Consider the following 22,831-nt stretch of genomic DNA (forward strand, 5'->3'; position numbering starts at 1 on the left):
TGCTCTATATCATTTAAGAGATGGACAATTTCCTTAATCTACTAATTGCTGCAAAATATGGTGAAAGAATCATATGTATCTCTAGTTGATTAGCCGTGGTCTATATATGTAGAGTGGGAGTGTTCACGGTTTGGTTAAAAATCGATCCAAATCGAAAATTGAACCAAATCGGTTAAATAAACCGATATTTACTTGGGTTGGGTTTGGTTTGATTTGTAATTTTTAAAAACCGGGAATATTTGGTTTGGTTTTGGTTTTACTAAAAGCAAACGGAACCGAACCGACAAATTTTATGCATAATATTTATAATTATATATATACAATATATTAATTTTTATAAATACTTTTAAATATTTTGTATACTTTTTAAGCAAAATTTTATTTATCTCTAATAGGATAATGAACTTTATACATTTTTAAAAAGAGATCCATGAATTGAAAGTCATTTATTCAAAGAAACAACTATGAGATTTACCTAGATTTATTTTTTGTATTTCTTATAAACTTTATTCACTTAATTAAAACTTATAAATCCTAAGACATTTTTTCCATAATCCAAGGAAACTATAGCTACCACAATAAAAGGATAATAATGAATTAATTACAAGTGGGAAAAGGATAGAAAATTCTCTCCTAATTGTAGGGAAAAACATGAAGGAGCGAAATACCGTTAGTTTTCTTAAAAATCGAAACAGCGATCCAAACCGACTACAATCGAACCGATGGATATTTATTATATTTGTTTTGGTTTGGTTTTAATAATTTTAAAAACCGACTAGATTGGTTTAGTTTACATTTTAACCCAAAACCGACCCATAAACACCCCTAGTACTGTAGAGTATACTCAAAGGTACTTTATATTGGTATATGCATCTAAATATTACACCCATCATTCGAGGTAAGCTATTTCTTTCAATATCCTTATATTGGATTCTAAACGACCCTTAAAGTTGCCCAGCCCAATAACTTGAGCTTGTCACCCAAGTAGGGGCATCAATTTGGTGGAATGTTGGGCTAATGTCTGGCCTGACTTGTCCAATCACAGAGATGGGTCATGTGACCAATCGAAAGAATGGGCTGCTTGATCTCTAAATTGGGTCGGACCCCATGAGGCTTATGAACGAACAACATCTGTGGGCTGCTCCAAATGAAACCGCTCTTTTAATTTTCTTGCTTTAAATAAGAGACAACCATTAAAGCTTATAAACAAACTTATTTTCCCTTTTTATTAATCTTTATGTTTATTGCTAGCTAGTCAAGAGTGGCTCGACTATAAGGCCAATAAAGCAATGGCAAAGGCTCAAATATGCCCCCTACCTTTGCGAAATTGTACACATATGCCCGTCATTAAAAGGTTGGCTCGAGTACGCCCCCAACGTTTTTTATGCGCCATATCTGCCCTATGCTAACGGTGCCCACAAAAACTCGGATTTCTCTCTTTTTATGACCCGTACCGGCGCCCGAACCCAACAAATTTAATTCCCCCCCAACCCCCCGTTATTATTTCTCTCATTTCACTCTCTCTCTTCACCTCTTCTTCAATGGAGTTTTTTTCCAAAAAATTAGGGTTGTAAATTCCTCTTAGATTGAATGATATTTTAACTAGTTTAGCTCTATTGTTTGATTTTGCTCATTATTGCTCATGCAATGTCTCAAAATTCGAGCTCGTCAACTAGCCATGGTCTGGTTTATGGTTGTGGAGTTGCTGCACTCTATTTGACTTCGTGGACTCCAAATAATCCCGGGAGACGCTTTTATCAGGTGCCATAATCCCGATGTAAGCTAGCTCTTTTCTTTTTCATGGTGTGGCAAGCCGTCCTTCGGATGTTGAAGCTCAGTCCTACTATGTATGAAACATATTGTGCTTGCAGTCTAGCTGTCTTGCTTGCTATTTCCCCGCCTCTATCACACCCATGGTAATTTGTTTTGTGCTTGATTTTGATTTCTTTTTTTGCCGTTAATTTTCTGTTTGGTGAAGGCATTATCTTGTGGATACCAGGTATGGGAAGACCAAAAATTTTCAGCAAGAGCTATCCAAGTGATCAACAAATTGAAATGTGAAAAGGATGCTCTCATTAGTGAAAACAATATTTTGAGGAGTGAAAATGATGCGCTTATTAACGAAAACAAGTTTTTGAAGGATAAAGTTGAGTTTCTTCAACTTGAAGCTTTGAAGGAAATTGTCAATGAACTTGAGGCGAACTCTTCAACAATTCATAATCATGATTTTAAGGAAATTGTTGATGAACTTGAGGCCAATTCTTCAACTATTGATAATGTGACTTTTAAGGACGTTGTGCATGAGCTTGAGGCTTCTTAGATTTTAAAGAAGTGGTGGATGTGGTTGATGCTTCTTGTATTGGTGGAAGTGTTTGGAATTTGTCAGTAAAAGTTTATCTTGTATAATTGTGTTCCTTTATTTGGTTTGTGTTTAGTTACATGTTATGAGGGAAGATTTGAAAAATTGATCTAATGTAAGGGTTGGAACATTTGGTTTGTGGCTTTAGTAGTTCTGCTATTTAGATGCAATGCGATGTAATGGTTTCGTTGCTAGTGCTTTGATGTTAGCTAATGTTTTCGTTACAAGTGTTTTTGATGTTAGGTAATGTTATGTAATGGTTTCGTTGCAACTCTTTTGACGTTTGGAATGCAATGAAAGTTTGATCCCTATTGTTTTTGTGTCTTCATGTTCTTGTTCCTTTATGGTTTTGTTGCAAATTCTTATTGTAATTAGGATCTTTACTTCATATCAATGTCTAAAACACTTGCATCTATACTTCATCTTTCAAATTTTGTTGCTAACATTTTAAGCGGAAAGAGATTACATAAATAAAACGATTATTTAAATAGAAATACGGAGACCTAATCCTCTATTTCTATGATTTCTGTCTCAACATTAACAAAGAAGGTTATGCGCTCTTCAACTTCGCAAGCTTGAAAACGTAACACCATTCCTATTGTCAAGTCGTTAGCGTCGAGAAATTTTTTCCAACCTTTACATAAGCGCTTGTATCTGCAACCTTGTACTTCATGTAGTGCGGCACCACCGTCGTAAAGCACGACTGCTTCGTGGTTGTATCTTGGTAGAAATTGGAAAACATCAGGAGGAAAGATGAAATCATCATTTTCGACGTACGATTTAGTTAATTTTTTGTCAAACGTCACTAGAATGTCGGTCATCTTTGTTGGAGATAGGACTGCCTAGAATGGGAGACAAGATGGATTCTGTGGGGTGTTTTAACAAATCTGAGCAAGGGCCACTAATTTATAGTGCATTGTGAGTTATTATCTTCACCAAATAAATGAGTAATTGCCAACATCTAAACCCTCCCCCCCCCCCCCCCCCAACTAACTATTTAATGGTTTGACCACATAAATGTCCCTATCTACACGGTCAAATACTTGAAACTGACAATGTTGAAACCAACATACATTCATAAAGGTTGAAACTACCAAGATGATAACACGTCTAAAACTGCTACTGAAATTCATATTCACATTCATAATCACATTCACATTCATATGTCAACAGTAACAGTCAACTGAAATTCATATTCACATTCACATTCAACCTGAAATTCATTATCACATTTACATGTCAACAGTCGACATGTCAAATGTGACAATGAATTCACAAAAAAACAATCTGCCCTACATATCCATCATCTACAAATTCTAAGTTAAACTAAGATAGGCTAAGATAAGCTAAGATAAGCTTAAAGGTTGTCCATCAACCATCATTAAACATTTGTCCAAAAAGGTAACCAAAAAGTTGCAACACATGTTATACTCCAGAATCTGCTACAACAGCTTCATTCCCTTTTGATTCAATCTTCTTCCTCTTTCTTCTTGCTTGAGTTTCAAGCTGCCTGGGTGTAAGTGCTGCATTGTCTCCCCAAGTTGTTTTAGTTGGTGAATAAGGAAAGTCTGTGGGCATTGACACTCCATCAGCACCTTGAGTAACCTGCATTCTTCTTGTACCAGTTGGTGGCCTCACTTGCAGCTTTCTTGCCTTCAGTCTTGCCTGTGACTCAGAGATAATTAAGGGCCTCAGCAATGGATCTTCCTCATGGCCAATATCTGGACCATAGCCTTATAATTGTTGTGTGGTGGCTTGAGAAGAATCTTGTGTCATATCTTCAGTTGCAGCTGTCACACCCCATTTTTAACCGGGATTAAAGTAGAAGTACGACATATTGGAGATTCCTGTTTTTGTTGTTTTTAAGGAGTCGCCACCTAATTATTTACGGTGAATTAGGACACCTAAAGTTTATTAAAGTTATTTTCTAAAGTTAGCTCTGTTTAAGGTCTGCGAAACTTAAGATTCTAGGTAAGGGTTCAATTAGTCTAAAGGGAAGGTATTAGACATCCTTTAAGACCCATTAACAATGGTTAACCGACCGGACTAAAATTTAATTAGGCTAAGTGTAAATATGGTATTATAGAAAAAAAGAAAGTAGCTTTGTAAGTATGACTAAAGTTATAGATAGACATGTAAGAATACTGTTTAAAATAAAAACTTGTAGAAAATAATAATTTGTATAAAAGAGTACTTTTAATGCTATTTCGAAATACGACCTATAAATATTGTTAAGACTTTAAACGAAAGTATAATAGTGTTGTTTAAAATAATACTTGTAGGAAAACATAGTAATTCGCGTAAAAGAAGATTCTAAATGTTAAATGAGACTTAAAGATATTGCTAAGGCCTTAAATGAAAAATATAGTAATGTTATTAAAAAAAAAGATTTGTAAAAAATAGGATGATTTGCCTATGAATAGTAGTCTTTTAAAGGATAATGTGACAAATGTGATCTTTAAGTAAGAATGATATTATATGAATATGATGGTATGAAAATGCCTGAACTTATGTTCTTAAATATGATGAAAAGGCCATGAGTTTCTTTCTATTTTTATTACTCTTTATTTAACTAATTTCGGCTAAAAATATGTATAATTGAGTAAATCTTGAAAATGCTTGTAACATACAATTGGATTCATATTTTGTGTGTTAGTAATATTTTGAAATTCCTAAGGTGGTAATAATGAGAAATGATTCTTTTAACCCAAATGATGTAGTCATGTTATCTTGAAAAATCATTTACTCAAATACATGCTATCGATACTATAAATAGTTTTAAAAAAAATAGAAGTGAATGTAATTTATGGAATTAACTACCCATTACTAAACTACACCCCTTAATGTCACTAAGGTTCATTCTAGCTAAGGAAAGATAAAATAGGAAAAAGTGTTAGTCATGTAATTACAAAGTAAATGCACAAAGAAAATAAAATAAAGAAATCAAATGATTTAAATGGGCTCAGCCCATTTTAGGATTGCTGTTGTTCGCTGCCACTGCTATGGGCCTCGGCCTAGCGAGATTGTTAAGCAGATCGCTGCGGATGGACTGATGGACTGACTTGAGAGAAATTATGTTGGGCTTTCGGCCCAACGCCAAGTGCGGAAGAAGATGAGTCCGAGGGACTCGTATGCGATAGTCATGCATAAAAACAAAGGAAAAGGATTAGGAAATGAACAGATTAAATAAGGAAAATAAATAGACGAAGGTGAATTCTTAGAAAAAAAGAAGCATGATCAGCAGAGTTCATAGTTGCAGGATTGTCTGAAAAGAAAAATCATCAAAACAACAACAAAGAAAGGGCAGCTAACTACTTGAAAATAACCCAAGTCCAAGGTTCCATTCTTTGAATAAAGAGGCTGAAATTCAATTGTTTTTAAAGTTTTGATGCTAAAACAATACGAGAAACTAAAGGCAGACATTTTAGCTTCTTTGGACGATGCAAAATTTGTCAATCTCTCTGTTCGATTAAGCTTTTACTCTGTGCTGGTCCAAAAACCCAAGCACTTGACCTTGTGTTTAACGCATGTCAATAAGCAAGAATTATAGTACTAATATATTTACTGGATACTCATGCTCTAAAGGCTGAAATAGATTCGAATACAACTAAAGGCAGCTAATTATCATAAAGATTTCAAAATAATGAGGCTGTGCTAGAAATAGAGGCTAACATAAAATTAAACTATCCCATCTCCATGCTTTGAACATGGCGTTATCCTAGCTGTTATAACTCAAACAAGCAGATGTATAACTACAGCCATATATATACTATAGTTGAAGGAAAAATCGACTTATTCATGCTCTTTTCATAACTCAAGCAAGGAACGAAAATGGCAGGGAACAACTGTGATATATGCATTCTATGGAGATGAAAGGGAACTAGGAACTACAGTGCGAATCCATGAGAAACAGTAACATTCAGTCACAACCAAACATCCAGCAGCATGGTTTACATACTAGGAAGGATATGAGATGCTCAAGCATATTCGAATACCCTTGAAACTGCCAACTTAAAACAACTAAGCACACTTCGCGAAAGGTCGAACAAGGAAAGGATTCGATTCATATTTATCGAAGGGCTATAAAGGAGCCAAACTACTTAAATCATTTGTATTCTCATATTGACTTAAGGATAGGCCAAAAAAATCTAAAGACGTGGCGATTCCCCGGGCGTGAGTTTGGAAGGAGAAGTATTGACTTAGAGTATCATTAGAAGATATTTGATTTCAATGATTTTAACACACTAGTTTGAACTCGATTATGAGATTTGGTCGGCTTAATTCTACTTTGGTTCTGTTTCACAAGCAGGTTGTAGCACTAGCAATTACAGGGCAGTTCACAGATGCAGCCAGGACCATTATTGATATATCACAAACCACCAAAAATCAGATATGTGCACAGTTATTGGTTAATCATTTGTGTTTGAGGCAGTTCTACGCTTAGTCTTATTTAACAACATAGTGGAGGCTTGAATAATTAGAAATACAGCGAGAGTGTATCTGAGAATGCTTTTAGGCTATGGAGTAGAAAGAAAGGATCATACTCTACTCTAAACCAATCAATTACAAATTTTGAAAAGAAACAACTAATGGCCTTAAAAGATTACACATCATGAAGGGCAATGCGAGGACTAAGACCAAACAGCATGTGGACATGTATAAGATTCAAATTGAAAACCAAACAAGATTACCCTTCATATCATGGGGGCTATACTGAGCAAATAGATACAAACATGCTAATGTCTAATCTCACCTATCTATATTAAATAAAAATGACACCTGTGACTAACACAACCAAACAACACTTCAACATAGGATAAAGTTAAATAATATAACAAACCACTAGCACATGAACCTTCTCGTAATTAAATACGTATTAGAGATAGTCAACGTAACCAAGCAAATATCTTACTTTGAATCAACAGGCTAGAACATAAACATGAATCAATTGCAGAGTTATTAAGGCATATGGACTAAACAACTTCTAATGGATACATAATTAGATAATGTCCACTTTAAACAGAATTTATAGGAATGCTAATAATTAGGTAAATTTATCTTAACTCAGGTGAGGTTGAGGCAGCAGCTAAACCAGGCCAAACCAATCAGCTAAAGGGTCTATTAATAGACTAATCTATCTGAGGTCAGTAAAGTGGCACTAGACATAACATCAAGCCAACCAAACAGGAAACTTAAACTTACAGATGAAAGACAATTATGAAGATGATTCAGTGTTGATCTGTCTTAGTCACATACACAATATACCTAAGATATACCCACCACAGTGTGTATATCAGATGTATATCGAATGTATATCTCCTTCTTACCTTGATAACCACTGTATATCCTATGTATATTCAACTTAAAATAGATTCTAAATCCTGGAAATTCAGTCTAACACCCAAATTACAGCATGCATCTTCCAAGTTCATTTAGCAACTAATGTTCTATCCTAACAGCTCCCAAACATCAAACGAACAGCAGGAAAACAAAGAGACTACACAACCAACACAAAATTGCAGAAATGAGCTAAGATTTCGAACTAAAATAGAAACTAACGACTGAAACAATAGGTCTCATAATATTGCATGTAAAACCACTCCAACTGCTCAATAATCAGAATAAAACATGCCTCATAATTCACAGACCAAAACAGAGTAAAGCTACGACGCTTATAAAATCGATTAAACCGTGTTGAACTCTAAATAGCACAGAAATGCAGGATCAAGAAAACCAATTGGAAATACTAAACAGTCGACAGAACATATACAAACATATCAGAAACTTTAGATTCGACGATATAAGAAAAAATACTGACCTTTTGTGGGTGCAGTGAAGTGGGGCGTCGAGGTGTCGAATCTATACTCGAACTCGAAGAACCCGATTAAGGTAAAAAGGTTTCCAACAAAAATAGAGTGATTGTTGGCTGTTCTTTTCGAGCAAGGCTATCTTTGATGATTAAACATGTGTTTTGTAGGGAATTTTGCAGTTCCAGATTCTTGGGTTTTCAACAGAGGGTTTTTTCTGATTTTAAAAGAAAATTCAGACTGGAGTAGAAATCAAGCTTAAGACTCGAGGGTAGGAAACTTGTGTATCCTCCCAAACCCTGAAAATCCCCCCTTCCAACGATTCAACCTCGGTTTCATTTATAAGGTTTAATTTGTACTAAAGTAAAGGGAGGAGCGTGGGAGAGAGACTATCAGCGTGGGGAACAAAGGCGATAGACGCATGAGGGACATGGGATGGAGGAGACAGAGAGGATGGCAGAGGCGTGGTGGGGAGAAACGTGAGGAGAGAGAGAGGTGAGTGGAAGGGAGAAGGGAAAGGGGGAGGCGGCTGAGAGTGGAAGAGGAAAAGGAGAGGAGAAAATGAAAGAGGAAGAGAGGTAGGGTTTAGGAAAAGGATAAGTGGACCGGACCGGGTCGGGTATTTCGGTTGGGCTGGTCCGTTAGGGTAGAAAATGGGCTGGTCCGTTTGGTATTTTAGTTGGGTTGAAAATGTGGGTTGGGTATTAAAATGTAGGTTGTTTGTTTAGGTAGGGAAATAATATTGTATTGGTATTTTGGGCCATTAATTTGGCTGAAAATTGTTGTTCCTTCCTCCGCTTTTTTTTTTTTTTTAATTTAATAACTGGTATAATATATATTATGTAAAGATAATAAATATGTAAAAAATAAATATTTTGCAAAGTGTTGTCTTGTAATTAATTTAACGAGTCCAAACCCGAAAAAAATGAAATGATGACGAATCATTTAAAATTTGTGGTAAAGTAGTACTTGTAATGTTGAAAATAAAAGTAGCGCAAATAATATTAGTGAAAATAAAGTATTTAGCTCGTTAGTAAATCTAGACGCCCGAGTGAATAAAATTAAATAAAGGAGGGACAAAATTGGGTGTCAACAGCAGCATCAGTGTGGAGGAAATCTTCCAACCAGTCATCAAAGTCTTGAGCTTCAGGTTGTGTGGAGGATGATGCAATTGTTGCACCCTATTTTTTACCAAAGGCTAAACAAAGCACAACTTATGGGACTCTAAAATAATTAATTATGTACAGAGTCGCCACCTAGCATTTAAGGTATACTAGGGTACCTATAAATTATTAATATATGCATCTTAACATGGTCTACGAAGATAAAAGAGATTCTAGGTAAGGGTTCAAATTATTCCGAAGGGAAGGTGTTAGGCATCCTTCAGAATCCACAAATGTGGTTCCCGGCTGGACCAATTTAACTATACGAGGGATGTGTAAAAGGCTTGATTATTATTTACAAAAATTAATAGAATTTAGACTAAGAATAACTAACATGAATGTTTATGTAGTAAAAGGTGTAAGTATTTACATATGTATAAAAATACGCATTACGTGATAATTTACAAGTAAATAAAGTGCGCAATTACAGTGACTAAAAATTTTAGCTTTAAATGAATATATTATAAAGGTATTTACTTAACAATGAACGATTTGCTTCTGAATGAAAAAAAAAACAGATTTAAACATATGTGATATAAAAAATTATTTTAAAAGGTTATCTGCAACTTAAGAGCTTGAGTATGTGAAAAGGTATAAGGAACGGACATGAAATTATTCTGCACGCAAGGTGAGTTAACTAATTTAACTAGTCAAGTATGTACACCTAATCAATTAATTATGAGAGTACATTTTAAAACCTAAATATTGAGACAAATCACTCTATTTATTTACTTAAGTGTGCTAAGCTACTAAATTAAAACTCTAGCGAAACGTGATAACTATAAGAATATTAGCTACGAAAAATAATAATTGTCTAATGTTAATTTGTCTAAAACACATAAAATTTAAATCACATAAGCAGATCATAAATAAATACCACCAACCTGCACCCTAAAAAGTAAAGTTTCACTATATTTTATGCTTGCATAATTTAAGAATGTAAAAAAAAATATATAAACAAAGAGTTTAAAAAGCTATTTGAACTTCTTTTGAGTGTCATCTTTAAAAAGTAACTTCAGATACCTGCATGAGACTTAATAAAAAATGTTAGTAAGAAAATAAATAATTATCGGATGAATTAAAAATAATGAATAAACTTAAAATAAAAATCCGTCTTTGTACATGGAAGGCCTTGAAAATCGACGAAAATTTCTTCATCGGCCACGAAAACCGATTCTGTAAAAAGATGGAATATCTTATACAAGTCAAAACCAGCTTTCAGAAAGTGGAAAACAATGTCTTTAAGCAATGCATAGACCTCGATACGCATCCCTGCGAACGCGAAGGTATGTATAATCATCCTAAATCCATTTATAGAATGAATAAAACCATATTTCTTCATAGAACTTCTAAAAGGTAACTCTTTTGCAACTTTCCAACTCAAAGACTTGCACATTCTTGTAACAACTGACAACAACTTTCTTTCTCTGCAACTATATGGAGCAACAAATACTTCTTCATTTTCCATACTGCTTCCACCATTTGAACTGGAACAAGAATCTTCTAACAATTCTACTGAAGAAGCAGCAAAATACTTTCTGCAAAAAGTTTTTTTTCTTAAAAAAAAAAAAAGTAAAGCTTGAACAGCCAAAGTTATTGCAACTGTATAGCTATTGACGTGAAAGGGTGTTTCCATAGCAGTGTAACATTAATAATGAAGTGAATATTAAAGAAGAGTATAGCTTGAAAATGCAAACATGGGCAGTTCAGTGGTGGCGTTTGGTTGTTGTTTGGTTGCTCCGGTTCATCGGAGCTAGAAACTCCTCGCCGGAGCAGTGAGGAGAACGAAGGGGGGACTGTTTTCGGGTGTCGTTTGGTTAGTAATGTTGTGGAGATGGAGTAGCGTTCGGGAGAGGGGGGCGAGGGTTGTGTGGTCGGCGTTCGCCGGAGAGAGGTGAAGATGAAGTGGTGGGTTGTTTGGTGCCGTTTGGTTGTGGTGGGATTCGCCGGATCTCGGCGTGGAGTGGGTGGCGGCTGTGGAAAGAGGAGGGAGGGAGAAAAATGTTTAGGGTTTTGTTTTTTTTAGAAGAGAGAGGGAGAAGCAAAAATCTGAAAAAAATTAAGTATCTGTGTGTGTGTATAGAGAGAAAAATAAAGAATTTTAGGAAAAACAAAAAAGAAAATTTAGTTAAAAGTGATATAAAAGGGGGCCAAAAATTTAGGAACATGTCTCCTCATTTTGGGGAGTAATGTGGTATAATCATGACAATTTACACAAGATAAATTAAATATCATTGAATTAGCTTTATTTGGGATAAACTCTTCCGATTTTTATGTATTGATCGACAGTATTAAAATATAATTAATTAATACATGTATAAATAATAACGCAAGTATAAAATATAAATATTAATGTCTATGATATGAAAATGTAGTGCTATAAAATTAAGAAACAATTATTAATTACACAAAAATGGTAGTATTACACTGTGCATGTGCAAAATAATGATCTTGAAAAAATGACAATAAATTGAGAAAATTCCTAAAATAAGGATAATCATCAATAAATTGTTGAAAACTGTAAAAATGTGTAAAAAAATGTATTTCGTGCTCTTTAACGAATCAGGGCCCCCCAAAACGTTAATTTTAAGCACGTCGAGCCAAAATTAGGTGTCAACAGCAATGTTTGAGGCACCCTTTTGCTTTCTTTTATCAAACTTTTGTTATTAACAAAGGATAAATTTTTAAGAATTTTACATGAATAAATTCTGAATGGAGAAATTAAAGATTGTTTTACCTTGAAACAACCTCTAGCATTGTGGTTCTCTTCACCACATTTGCTGCAGGTCATAACCATACCCCTTCTTGATAGACTCCACTCTCCCTTCCTTTTGCTTGCTTCATCAGGTTCTCTATTTCTTCTCTCTTTAGGCCTGCCCACAGTCTTGGCAACATCAGGTGGATCCATGGCTTGAGCTTCAGTAATCTTCCAAAACTGTTGTCCTCTAATAGGTTGCAACTTGTTCTTGTAAGTCAAGGAATATGCCTCCTTGTTGTAGAACCAGTGCATTTCATCCATAGGTTCACCCTTCAAAACAAACAAATACCACCAATTAGTTAACTAAATAAAACTTGTAAACCGAAAAAAAAAAAACTTGCATTACAATAATTTGATACCTTGTCATACATGATAGCTTTGATAGCATGGGGGCAAGGGATTCCAGATAACTGCCAAACTCTACATGTGCATCTTTTCTGTGAAAGATCAACAATATGCCTATCTTCACCTTCAGATATTTCATAGTCATAGTCACCATTATACTCAACCTTACAGTAATGAGCAATTTCCCTGTAGTCATCATACAACTTCAGAGATTTTGGACTAAAGTCACCATCCCATTTCCTGTTAAAATAAAGTCAAATAATAGATTAAGGTCAACAGAAACTCAACCAGAATTGAAATTTTAACTGAACAGTAAGGAATAACCTGATTTCATCTTCATTTTTAACCAACAACCTCATAACCTTTGTCCTAATTTCCTTCAGCATCCTGATGATTGGCATTTTTCTAGCTTGAAGAATCCATGAATTAAATGACTCAGTGAAATTATTGTCAACCATCATGTTTTTACACTTAGTGTCTAAATATGCTCTATACCAAGATTGTGGAGGATAGTGCAACAGATCCTTGGTAGCAAAAGAATTATCTTCCTTGGATAATTCACCCAACTTTTTGAGTTGGTCTGTGAACTCTTCTTTATAAGTGCTCCAAGCACACCACCACATCAACTTCTTCATTTGTCCACTTCTCCACTTCTTCTGCCAATTGGCCTCAATGTGTCTCACACAGTATCTATGGTAAGAGTTAGGCAATGTATTCTTCACAGCATCAACCAATCCCTATGACAAAAACAGAAACACGCAGTGAATAATTTGATACTAAATCAAAAAGAAAACACTCAAAAAATTGAAAATGTTACCTTTTGCATATCTGAGATGAAAGTCACCCCTAGTCCATCTTTTAGTTCCAAAGACATCTTCAAACACTAAAAAAACCAATTCCAAGTCATGGTTGTTTCTTTGTCTACCCCATCCCAATCAAGGGGATAAAATTGGTTCATGGAGTCTTAAGCAAGGGCCACTAACATCTGACCCTTATATCTACCCTTCAGAAATGTACCATCAACTCCTATCAATGGTCTCAACCCACATTTCCAACCCTTCTTTAATGCATTGAAGCATATGTACATCCTCAGAAATTTTCTTTTACCTTCTTTAAGAGCACTTCTTGATATATTTATCACAACATCAGTGCTAGGATTAGATTGTTTAAGTTCTTGCCCATAAGCCTCAAGTTTCTTGTAATCATCAACAAAACTGTCCTCTAACTTCTGAAAAGCCAACACCTTGGCCCTTTTGAGCTTAGCCTTAGTCACATTTAAATCAAAATTATTCTTCAACTCCCTTCTCAAGTTTTTCACCTTGTACTTAGGATTGCATTGAACCTTTTTCTTAAACAACTGAGCTAAAGTATTCTGATCAGCCCTAGGATTTTTTAAACGTTGGTTGACATGTGTGTTTATCAATAAAGGTCTTGATGCTCAAGCAAGTACTGTTCTTTTTGTTATCTGTTGAGACATACAACCTAAAGGGGCAACCCTCTTGACATTTGTAACTAGCCCTAGTTCTATCTGTTTTTTTTTTTAACTTCAGCCCTCTCTTATTGACCAATGCATAAAAGTTAACTGCAGTTCTAGCTTCATAGACATCCTTGAAAGTCATACCTATCTCTAACTCTTGAAACTGTTCCAACTTATCTGTTACAACCCTTTTTTTTTCTTTCATTGACACTTCATTATCTGTAGAATCAGATTCAGAAGAATCATCTAATTTTCCTTCATCACATTCAGAGGCTACATCAAAGTCTAGATCTATGGAAAAGGTTTCTATGTGGTGAGTAATATTTCGAGCAAAGACCTTTAGTTCAGATGCATCAACAGCAAAGAAGTTAATATCCTTGAATTCTTTAGAGAGTCCTTATACCATCATCATCAGTAACCAAGTAATACCTCCCGGAGGGGCAGTCACTAGAAGTTGTTTAACAACTCTAAACCCACAACATTTTGTAAATTCTTCACAAATAGATTTATAAGTAATCATACAAGCTTCACAAACAGCCAAAGTGTGCATCAACTTCCTATTATAGACTATGTCATGTGAAAAGACCCAATTACCCCCATAGTGGAAGACCAAATCCACTTTCTCAATCATCTTCACGGACAACACATGAAAATAATAGAAAAAGTGGACATAAATGGGGGACCACATCAGTAAATAAAGCCATAAAACATCAAAACCAGACAAAGTGTTCCCAACTACCAAAACATCATCACTTTTAAAGGACCACAACAGCTAAGAAAACACACCTTTAATGACCAAATATTTGTTCTTTAGTATATAAAGGTACACAAACAGCTAAAAGAGGAATACTTTACTTGATTATGAACCACAACAACCTAAAAAAATCAACTTTAATGACCAGATATGTGTCCTTTAGTATTTAAACGTACACAAACAACTATAAACAAGAATAAAAAAAAATACTCGAATCTCACTTATTATATAAAACCCTAACTGAACCCACACACAAACACTTGAAAAAAACACTAACGGGCATATTTAAATCAGGAATAGATGCTTAAAAAACACAATAAAATACTTAAATCTCTCTTACTATATAAAACCCTAACTTAACCCACACACAAATAGTTTAGAAAAACCCTAACTAGCAGACAAAATGATAAATAGATGAAAAAAAATCATACCTTAGCTAATACGATCGGAAAATGGCAAGACGACCCTTCACCGATCAAAGTTAGCTGAAAAGGCACAAACTCTAGTGAAATGGGTCGCCCAAACTACGAGAAGAGAGAGAGTGAAATGAGAGAAATAATAACCGGGGGGGGGGGGGGGGGGGGGGAATTAAATTTGTCAGGTTCGGGCGGGGCAGCGGGTACGGGTCATAAAAAGAGAGGGATCCGAGTTTTTGTGGGCACCGCTAGCATAAGGGCAGATATGGCGCATAAAAAAACATTGGGGGCATACTCGAGCCAACCTTTTAACGACGGACATATGTGTACAATTTCGCAAAGGTTAGAGGCATATTTGAGCCTTTGCCGCTTAAGCAATCGCTTGGGGCCCCAACTTTTTTGGGGCCCTATTTTTTCCTTAAAGATGTATTTTATATAGATAATAGTTGCCTTAGCCGAAAGAATTTTTTAAAAATTAAAATTGATAAAATCTTATCTAAGATCAACAATGTCTCAAGAGAGATTGAATGGATTAGCAATATTATCAATTGAAAAACAATTGTTAGAACAAATCAATTATACAACAGTAATTAGTGACTTCGCATCTAAAAAAGCTAGAAAAGTAGCATTTAAATTAAAAAAAATAGGACGATCTTTCTTTTGAAAAAGAATAGGGTCTCTCTCTAAAGTTTGGCTTTAGGCCCCCAATATTGTTGAGACGGCCCTATAGCTAGTGGAATTATTTGATTACAAATCACAAGAAATTTGCTTGTTACTTTAGATTTAATTTCATGTATTTAAGTACTTGTGTAATATAAGTTTCAAGGAATTATCCTTTTTTTTTTTAAGGCATGTTAAGTCCACTAAGAACACAATATTATTAAAAAGCATTTTTACATTCTATGGATAACATATACTCCCTCCGTCCCATTTTAAGTGTCTTAGGGCCTGTTTGGCCATAAGAATTATTCATTTTTTTCCTGAAATTTTTTTCACTTTTTTCCGGAATCAGCGTTTGGCCATAACTCCAACTTCAACTCCAAAATTCCAAAAAAAGTGAATTTTTTTTTTTGGTTTTTATGGCCAAACGCCTACTTAGTTTGACTGGACACATAGTTTAAGAAATAAAGTGAGACTTTTGAATCTTGTAGTCTTAAATTAAAGATGTGTTTGTCGTTTAAATTTTGTGGTCTAAAACTTGTAAAATCTACTAAATATAGAAAGAGCCACTCTTTTAGGGACAGACAAAAAAGGAAAGTAAGACACTTAAATTGGGACGGAGGGAGTAAGAGGTATTTAAGTATAATAATTACACTTCAAATAAATTACAATCGTAACTATATTTCGCTGTCCAATTACCGGTCATGGCTATATTGGGTGTTCCAGTTCCCATCTCTCCCTCCCTCGTCTCCCTCACCCTTATCTTCTCCATCACTGTCGACAACATGTCAATTCCCATCTCTTCCTCTCTCTTCGCTCTCATTTCTCTCTTCTCCCTCATGCCGGCGAATGCTTCATTTATTCTACCTGATATGGTGTCGAGCTCTTTTCTTCTTTAAGAAAGCGGACACAGGCAAATAGCTCGGAAGCGGAAAGGAGACAAAAGCCGATCCTGCACAAAAATCAACCTTCGTTATCTGCTTCGTACGGCTTTGGATCAAGCCGATTAGATTTGAAATTTTGTTATTTGTATATAATTTTTTCGAGTAAATACAGTGTATTCACAAATCTTCTAATGGCTTAGATCTACCCGAATTTGAGTGTATTCTCCATATTTTAAAGTGTAAATACAGTGTATTTTGTATATTCGCCGAAGAGCTTACCGGATTTGACTGTATTCTTCATTTTTTGAGTGTAAATGCGGTGTAACCGAACACGTAGAGGCTTTTAGAAATAAATTTTTGTTGTTTGCATGCAATTTTTTCGAGTAAATACAGGTATCTGAAATTTTGTTGTTGTATACAAATTTTTCCAGTAAATATAATATATTCTCAATTACATGCGAATTTGCAAAATGAATAGAGGCGAATTTCCAAAATATCTGAGCTACGAATACAATTGTTTATTTGAAATTTTGTTGTTTGTATACAAATTTTTCGAGTAAATACAGTGTATTCTCAAATAAAGGCGAATTTGCAAAATGAATACAGGCGAATTTTCAAAATGAATACAGGGGAATACATAGCTACGAATTGTAATTAGCTAAACTATAGCTACAACTTGTTAGAAGCCTATAAACTATAGTTATTTCTGTAAGTTAGTACCCGTTTGGCCATAAGAATTATTCGCTTTTTCCGATTTTTTTTTCACTTTTTTCAAAAATTAGTGTTTGGCCATGAAAATTTCAAATACAACTTGAAGTTGTATTTGGAATGAAAAACAAGAAAAACTTGTTTTCCACTTTTTTCACAATCAAAATCTTGTTGAAAAAGTTCATTTCAACAAAAATTACTATTTGCAAAAACTATGGCCAACTCCAACTCCAAAATTCCAAAAAAAAAAAAGTGAAAAAGTTTTTGATTTATATGGCCAGACGCTGCTTAGTCTATTAAAAATGAGGCATGCAAGATATGAAGATAATGCAGTATCTTTTTTTAATTAATTAGCCATATCCACTCTATTGGAGCATGACTTAAACTTTATTCATATCAGCAAAAAGATGACAAAACAGGAGATAAACACCCTGCACCCAGGGGCGGAGCTAGGTTGAGCCCAAGGGGTTCATTCGAATTATTTTTTATGTGTATATAGTAGATGTTGAACCCCCTCGACTTCTCTGTATATTTACTTCTTTATATTTTTGAACCCCTTAATAGAAATCCTAGCTCCGCCGTTGTCTGCACCTACTATGATAGAACAAGCTCCCTCTACATCAGAAGTAGATTTTCGAATAAGCTCACAAAAATTCAAGTTTGAGTGTGAGGATATGACTCTATGGAGCTTCTAGCCCCAAGAGGTGAAAGGTTTAATTCAACTAGAGAAGATAGTAGGAAGAATTAGGTATGAAATTACCATAGGTGACTCAGGAGGGCCACTTGAAAGTAAAACCCAATTAAATTTGGGATTAAGAAGATAGGGGTCAAAAATGTATTTTTTCAAACTTCTTAATCTTTTACAAAATACAAAAAGATCTCAACTTAATAAAAAAAAAAACCCAGTCCCCCTTCTCCTCCTCCCACCCCTCCCCCCACTCCCACACCTCCGCCCCCAAAAAATTATTTTTTAAAAAAAAAAAATTGATTTTTTTTACTAGTCCCCCTCCCAATTTAAAAAAAAAAAGTTTAAATATTTTTTATTTGCTTTTTCACCAGCCCCCCTCCTCCTCCCCACCCCTCACCCCCCAAATTTTATATTTTTTTAAAAAAAAATTAATTTGTTTATTTGCTTTTCACAAGCCACCCCCTCCTCTTCCCACCCCTACCCCAAATGTTTTTTAAAGTTTTGATTTTCTTTATTTGTTTTTCACCCCCTCCCCCTCCCCAAAAAAAAAATTGATTTTTTTTACTAGTCCCCACTCCTGCTCCTCCCACCCCTCACCCCTACACCCTCCCCCCCCCCCACAAAAAAATTTTAAATTTTTTTTATCAGTCCTCCTCCTCCCACCCCCCACCCCCCCCCCCCCAAATTTATTTTAAAAAAAAAAAGTTTCGAATTTTGTTTTTTTGCACCCCCCCCCCCCCCCCCCCCCCACAAAAATGTTTTTTCTTGAAAAGAAATTTTGAATTATTTTTTTGCTTTTTTTTAAATCCCCCACCCACCCCAAAAAAAAAAATTGTTTTAAAAAAAAGTTTTGAAAAGTTTTTATTTTTGGTTTTTTGCACCCCCTTCCCCTCATTCCAAAAAAAAAATCTTGAAAGCAAGTTTTGATTTTTTTTTTTTTGGGGTTTAGGAAAAGTTTGGATGGAATCCAGGTTGTTGTTGTTGTTGTTGTGTGTTTATAGTGAAATAGATGGTTTTTCTGTAGCTGTCCTAGTATGGTTCAGGGTTTAAGAAAATATATCCAACAGATATTTTTTTTGTTCTTGTCTTAGTATTTATCTGGTTCTGTTTGTAGAAGATAACCAACAGGTTTGTAGTTATTACAACAAGTTCTACACTTTTTGCAACAAGTAGACAATCTATTTTAACGACTCACTAATCTGTTGGACATAACTTCAGTTATTTGCTTCTGTTTGTAGAAGATATCTAACATATTTGTAGTTGTTGCAACAAGTTCTACACTTGTTGTAACAAGTAGACAATCTGTTGCAACAACTATAAATCTGTTGGACATTGCTTCAGTTATTTGGTTCGGTTTGTAGAATATATCCTACAGATTTGTAGTTGTTGCAACAAGTTCTACACTTGTTGTAACAAGTAGACAATCTGTTGCAACAACTACAAATCTATTGGACATAGCTTTAGTTATTTAGTTCTGTTTCTAGAAGATATCCTACAGATTTGTAGTTGTTGCAACAAGTTCTACATTTGTTGCAACAAGTAGACAATCTGTTGCAACAACTACAAATCTGTTGGACATAGCTTCAGTTATTTGGTTTTGTTTGTAGAAGAAATCCTACAGATTTGTAGTTGTTGCAACAAGTGTAGAACTTGTTACAACAACTACAAATCTATTGGACATAGCTTCAGTTATTTGGTTCTGTTTGTAAAAGATATCCAACTGATTTGTAGTTGTTGCAACAAGTTCTACACTTGTTGCAACAAGTAGACAATCTATTTATGAATCAGCAAATGTTGAGGAAAGATATAGTCAAATTGATAACCAAACTGACAATCATTCCTCAGAAATAGATGAAGAACAGAGCCAAGAAGCAGTAGATACAAATGAAGAAAGTGAAGTAGAACTAGAAGATGAAGAAACTGATGATGGAGATGGAGTAGATCAAGGAAATCTGCTACACCCCAGAAGGCAGTTGCTGAACAAATTATTACTTAAGTTGTAGTATTTGGAGCCAAGGTTCCTGTTGAACAATTTTTTTTTTGTCCATTATGTTATTTGTGAATGATGTTTATGAACTTATGTATTTTGATTAGTTGTGGTATTTGGAGCTAAGGTGGCTGTTGAACAATTTCTGTTTATGAACTTATTTATTTTGCTTACTAATTGTTGCAACAGATGCATACAGTTGTTGAAGAAGTTGCAACAAGTTACTAATTTGTTTCAACAAATTACTAAACTTTTTAGGCAAGTTGCTTAGTTGTTGCAACAAATTACTCACCTTGTTGGAAAAAAATCAAAAAATTTCTTAAATTATTGCAAAAACTTAAAAATATGTCGTAACAGATGAGTTAATTGTTGCAACACATCATACACTTGTTGAAGAAGTTGCAACAAGTTACTAATCTGTTTTAACAGATGGATCAGATGTTTAAGCAAGTTGCTTAGTTGTTGCAACAGATTAATCACCTTGTTTGAATTATTGCAACAACTTACTCATATGTTGCAGCAGGTATCTCATATGTTGCAACAACTCCTCCATTGTTGCAACATATTCACGATATTGATCACATTGAACTCATTTGTTTATACTGAATAACATTGAATTCATTTGTTTATCACTAACTATGGTTGAATTAAGTACTTCACATCAAATCACTCTAATGATCACTCGATTTAGGAAGAATACACTTGTTATACCCCATTTTAACCGGGTTAAATTAGAAGTACAACATATTGGTGATTCCTGTTTTGTTTTGTTTAAGGAGTCGCCACCTAATTATTTAGGGTGAATTAGGACACCTAAAGTTAATTAATGTAGTTGTCTAAAGTTGATTTTATTTTAAAGTCTACGAAACCAAATAATTCTAGGTAAGGGTTCAATTAGTCTAAAGGGAAGGTATTAGACATCCTTTAAGACCCATTAACAATGGTTAACCGACCGGACTGAAATTTAATTAGGCTAAGTGTAAATACAGTATTGTAAAATATTTAAGAAAATATCTGATAGGTATTACTAAAGTTTTAGATAGAAGTAAAATGTTATTTAAAGTAAGAACTTGTAGAAAAATAGTGATTTAATAAAAAGAGTTTAATTATAAATAAACCAAAAGAAATGGAATGAGTGATGTTCATATGTATTCTGAATATGAATTACGCCAACTAGCAAATTAAAATGTATTTGTAAAGTTATGGTAAGATTAATATTAATGTTTTAACAAATGTGTATTTCAAGTGTTCTAAGATAAAAAGAGTAAATGTTGATTCTTTTAACTCAAATATATAGTCATGCTATTTAAAAATTACTCCAAATAAATGTTATAGATACTATATAAGTAGTTTAGAACATAACTAGAAGTGAATGTAATTTTGTGGAATTAACTACCCATTTGGCCAAAGCTAACCCATTAATTTTACTAGATTTCATCTAAGTTAGGAAACAAACACAGTAACAGGTTAGTCAAACAATACAAATTAAATGTACAAAACAAAGTAGTGAGTGAAATGAAATCAAATAGTTTCTGCCCATTTTCTGGACTGCTGTGGATCTGACAATTATTGGGCTTCGGCCCAATAGCAATTTTTATATGTTGCTGTTGTTGTCTTGCCTATTGGGCTTTGGCCCAGATTTTTATTTTTTCTGTTTGGCTGCGGATTGGCTGCTGCTATATAGCTGACTCGATAGAGAAATTACGTTGGGATTTTAGCCCAACACCGAATGTGGGAGATGACGAGTCCTCGGACTCGCATACGATAGTCATGCATAAAAAGAAAAAAAAAAGATTAGTATCTACTCAACGAATAAGATTAAACATGTAAAATAGAAGTTCAAAACAAATCAGTAGATCATGTATTGTATATGTTCGAGTATGTCTCATGTTATACACAACACATTCATAAAGAGGTATAGAGGGGAAATATGATTCTTGGTAACACAAGAAACAAAAAATGTTTATAGCGCTGGCACAGAGCAACATTATGACATCCATTCAAAGTAAAGATTAATATCATCCTATAAGCATGATCTCCAAATAAAAGAAGGTATATTTCGTAATTCTTCTCAACAACTGAAAACTATTACAATGATTCCTAACTTATAAAACATGATTCTCGTACTGCTATTTGAATTCAACGTGGGGTACAAAGAAAGAATTATTTTTTGATTCATGAAAAATTACATCCAAGTTGAGCAGGATATAATCATAAAGTAACCTTAAACCACTAAAACAAAAGCATTTCAAAGCTAAAGGGAACAAGCACAGATCCTTAAACTAGCAGAAAACATGATACATTGTGTAATAATTACTTTGAAATAAAGCCATCTCAGTTGACACTCAAAAATTTTCATAAGTAAAAGAAGAAAACGTAGGATAGGGGACCATGTTCATCTTGTCAAATTTCAACGTGCATATTTAGGCTAAAGTGTAACTTAGTTGAATCAGGCAGGTCCTTTTCAGGCATTGAAACAAGTATTATCTTTGTTCCATCTTAAAGCACCTATTCAACACATGCTAACAGTCTAGAATCTTATATATTGATCACACATTTGTCATTTCACACTTGGAGAGGACATAGCAGGATCTAAGTTGCTTTGAACATGTTTCATGTAGGTGATAATTCATGGTCTGTTCTGGGATACTCTTATAGGGAAGTGATACTTCTAATCCTTTGTAGTCATAGCACAACGTAGTAATAGGAAAGTGTACAAAGACCAAACGTAATGAAAAGAAGCCAAAATGCACAGAATTATAAGAGAGAAATGACCAGGACTCCCCCATATCGTGGATGAAAGAAGACTTAGCACCTAAAAGGGT

At 34.4% G+C, this 22,831-nt stretch overlaps 1 protein-coding gene across 1 annotated transcript; it reads right to left on the reverse strand.

Annotated features, from left to right (window-relative positions):
- Positions 1-3,518: 3,518 nt before the first annotated feature.
- Positions 3,519-13,306, reverse strand: LOC132624538 (uncharacterized). Its single transcript, XM_060339304.1, has 6 exons — positions 13,250-13,306; positions 12,757-13,169; positions 12,447-12,672; positions 12,067-12,357; positions 3,791-4,024; positions 3,519-3,572 (listed from the first exon to the last, which is right to left on the reverse strand). The coding sequence occupies exons 1-6, from the start codon at positions 13,304-13,306 to the stop codon at positions 3,519-3,521; spliced, it is 1,275 nt and encodes a 424-aa protein (XP_060195287.1).
- Between the last annotated feature and the right edge of the window lie 9,525 nt (positions 13,307-22,831).

This window comes from Lycium barbarum, chromosome 12 (genome assembly GCF_019175385.1).
Source record: "Lycium barbarum isolate Lr01 chromosome 12, ASM1917538v2, whole genome shotgun sequence".
NCBI lineage: Eukaryota > Viridiplantae > Streptophyta > Magnoliopsida > Solanales > Solanaceae > Lycium > Lycium barbarum.